General features: G+C 41.3%; 1 protein-coding gene across 1 annotated transcript; it reads right to left on the bottom strand.

Annotated features, from left to right (window-relative positions):
• Nucleotides 1-1425: 1425 nt before the first annotated feature.
• Nucleotides 1426-2654, bottom strand: GPR65 (G protein-coupled receptor 65). The gene has a single exon (XM_072864685.1). The coding sequence runs from the start codon at nt 2652-2654 to the stop codon at nt 1617-1619; it is 1038 nt and encodes a 345-aa protein (XP_072720786.1). The 3' UTR covers nt 1426-1616.
• Nucleotides 2655-3631: the final 977 nt, after the last annotated feature.

The raw sequence follows: 3631 nt of genomic DNA, 5'->3' as shown, positions 1-3631 counted from the left end.
GAAAGTGGCTCTTTGTAATGGAGAAATTTGCAATTTACACGCAGAGAGATTTTCTCATAAGAATTTCGATATTGCTTGTGACCACTGTATGCTCATCCTCCAAGTATAATGTCAGACCTAGAGGTGTGCTGAAAAAGTGCTGGTCAAAATCTTTCCACTACACAGACTTGCTAGAGGGGGGATATCTTTATGGAAAGAAAATTTTTTTCCCTATGAAACTGGACAACCACCATAACCAAACATTCTTCCTGGCAACTGAACAAAAGTGAAAAGGTTGTGAGAGGAGAAAAAAAAAGACTTTTCATGGTGTTTTAACTCTTTTCAGAGGGTCGAGTGCCTGCTGCTACCAGGGAACCACACAGCCATTGCAGGGGCCAGTGCAGGAACAGGTCCCTTAATTAACAGCTGTACTTTTGATTTGTGGTAACTTCAACCGTTTCAAAATGTGGGTTCTTTTGCTGCCATTCTTATTGTTTGTTGGTACATTCATGTTCTTTGCTGGTTTGTCAGTATTGCTTGTTGGTTTGTTGTTTGATTGTTTTAAAACTGGCAGACTGAGAGCTCTGGAACCTCTTGCTGAGGCCTCCAGTTGCAGTTAAGTAAATGGATATAAACCTTCTTACTCTATTGACTCTGCAAACGTAACCACACTCCAGATTTCAGTCATAATAAGCAAGGCTAAAGGCTGGTCCTTTAAGTTGTGGAGATGTGAAACCTCACCTTTCAATCCTTCCCTTTCCTCCCTACATATATCAGGAAAAATTTCATCCGAGTTAAACCACCTGTGGCTAGAATTTCATTCTTTACAGGCACTTGAAGTAATGAATCTTCAACTATGTGAAACACCATATTGATATTGTAATGAAACTGCATGACATATGGTTATACATTGGGACACATATTTACCAAAGAAAACAAAAGCTGAAAAGCTTAAGAGCAGGTAAGTACCTGTCCCCATGAGGTAAACAATTTTAAGAAGTGGCTAATCTCAGGGGTATGCTGAAGGAGAACCTGAGTCATTACTGAAACACAGGAACCATCATAGCAGCATAAATTACACCACGAAATTAGAGATAAGATTTACCACCCTACCTCTGTTTGCTCCTTTGTCAATCACTTGACTGATCTCCATGTGTGTGCATGCTTTATTCTCTTCTATCACAGTACTGATTTAAAAAAAAACCAAACCTTTTGGGGTTCCTTCCCAGCTAAGCTTTAGGTTTCTACTAAAACTGGAAAACAAATGACTAGGTTAAGAGGACTTCAGCCTTCCTCCAGCTGAGTGTGTGTATGCCCAGCACGCGGGCTAGCTAGCAAGCTGCGACAGGAGGCAATTCTGGGGGGGTTCCTCAGTAATTCTGTCATTGTGTCATGGTCATCTTTCTTGACTGTGCATTTGTTTGTTGACATTGTTTTATGTACCATGCCTGTTTTAAAGATAATTATGATGCTCCATTGATTTCACTGAACCCATAGTCAGTTCTTATTAGCTCCAGCTACCGGTTTCACTTAGGTTAGTATCTGTGACTTTTAGGGTATTTCCTAGATACAGACTGGGGAATAATTTTTCTTTCTTTCCCCTTTAGGTTATCCAGTTTTGCTTTGAATGTGCTCGCTCAAGCATTTTTGACAGTCTCCGTTTCACAGGAAGTTCTGTAGGTGATCAGTGCACTGCTCTTTGTAGCAGAACTGCACAGAGCACGGTCTTTTGCTTGGTCTCCCTTACACTTTCGTAGGCACAAGCAATACCTGAGCAAATTCAGTATGTCTGTTTGTGCAGTTTCACTCACAAAGCAGTAAAGAATGGGATCAGCAATGCAATTCAAACTTGTTAAGGCCTGTGTGATTCTGTAAACCTTATACATCAACTGCAAAAGCTGTGGGTCAGTGGTGTAAGGTTCTTTGATGCTGCGAATAAGCAATATAACGTGATAAGGAGTGAAGCAAACAATGAAAGTAACTGTGATATTCAGAATAAGTTTCCTCACTTTTTTCTTTTCTTCATCTACTGTGGCTTGATTATACCTCACTACTTGGTAGATTTTATGGTAGCAAAACATGATGATTATGAAAGGGACCAGGTACCCTGAGCATATCCGGAATAAATTTATCTGTGCCTGCCACAATTCCAGGGGGTATTTATCATAGCATAACAGATGATTAGTGGAATTGCAAGGATCGTTGAATACTTCTTTCTTCACCAATATGGCTAAATTCAAGATGCTTTCCAGAATCCAAACAATTATGCTGACCATCAATGAAAATCTTCTTGTGCGCAAGTGCTGGAGCTTCAAGGGGTGAACTAATGCCAGGTACCTGTCAATGGAGATACAAGCAAGGAACGCCGTGCTGGTGTAGAAATTCATATACATAAGGAAGGCAGAAATTTGACAAAGCAAGGCAGAGAGCCTCCAGTTATCGCCATTCCAGGCATAATCAATCCACAGAGGCAGAATCAGAGAGTACAAAAGGTCAGCCAGGGATAGGCTGAAGAGGTAGACTGCTAACTCATTCTTTTTCCTAATCTGAATGCAAAATGCATAGAGTGATATGCAATTGGTGGGAATACTGATCATCATCACAGTGCTGTACACAAATGGAAACAAATACTTATCCAGGGTGTGATCATCATGGCACTTAGTAGTGTTGTTCATTGTCTACCCCAAGTAGTATCTTTGGGCTAATTCCAGCCTGGATGCAATAAAAACCCCTCTGTAGTCTGATGGGTGGTCATCTGTTAGTTCTTCAGGACTTGGTTGGTAAGATTCCAGCCTTCTGTTACCAAAAAGGAAAAATGTCAGCTATAACAACATTTTTGTTTGGTTTTTGTGGGCTTCTTGGTGGGTGTCTTTTTTTAGAAGAAAGAAACAGTGTTGGTAGGAGATCAAAGGTTTTAAATGCTCCTGGAGTTAGGAGTGCATAGGAAGAGGAACCCAAATATCTAAGGTAGTCAAGATCAGTCAGATGCAAGCTTCTACAGCAGAAGTGGGATTAGTTAAGACACTTCCAGAGGGGTAGGGTCCTGCAATCCCTGGTCTCTCTTGTGGGAGAGTCGAAGGAGATCAGAAAGTGCACCACAAGTAACAGAAGTGTACTTTCTATTATTGTGGTGAGCAGAATATGGTTTTGGCCATATGAATATGACAGATTTCTTATCCCCAATAACCTCCTCCCTTCTAAGTCAATGGAGAGACAAGGATAGAAAGCCAGGGATTCAGGTACTGCTAGATGTTGGGATCTGCTCAGAAGAGGAGAATGTGTGGCTGGTATGTCTCCCTATTGCGAATCACTCTCTTGTCTTGTCCTCACACTTCTGGCACTACCAGGGCTGTGGGCATCAACCGCTTCAACATGAAAATACCAGTAAAACCAGAGCCCTGACTAAAGCAGTGGGACTGGAGGAGTTGCATGTGCGAGCCTTAGAAGCACTTAGAAGAGCTGACCTTTAAGTAAGAAAGGGTGTACAACCATAGCTATGAGACAGCTGGTACTCACTGATTATATCACAGCTCTGACACTCAGTAATTCTCTTCTCCAAAGATCTAATTGTTAAGTTCAGGAAACACGAGAATGGGGAATATTTGTTGTGGTCCAGTTCTACTGCCAAATATACTAACTGCTTCAGAGACTG

This window comes from Ciconia boyciana, chromosome 6, assembly GCF_034638445.1.
Source record: "Ciconia boyciana chromosome 6, ASM3463844v1, whole genome shotgun sequence".
In the NCBI taxonomy this organism is placed as follows: Eukaryota; Metazoa; Chordata; class Aves; order Ciconiiformes; family Ciconiidae; genus Ciconia; species Ciconia boyciana.
This window is presented reverse-complemented; position numbering and strand designations above follow the sequence as displayed.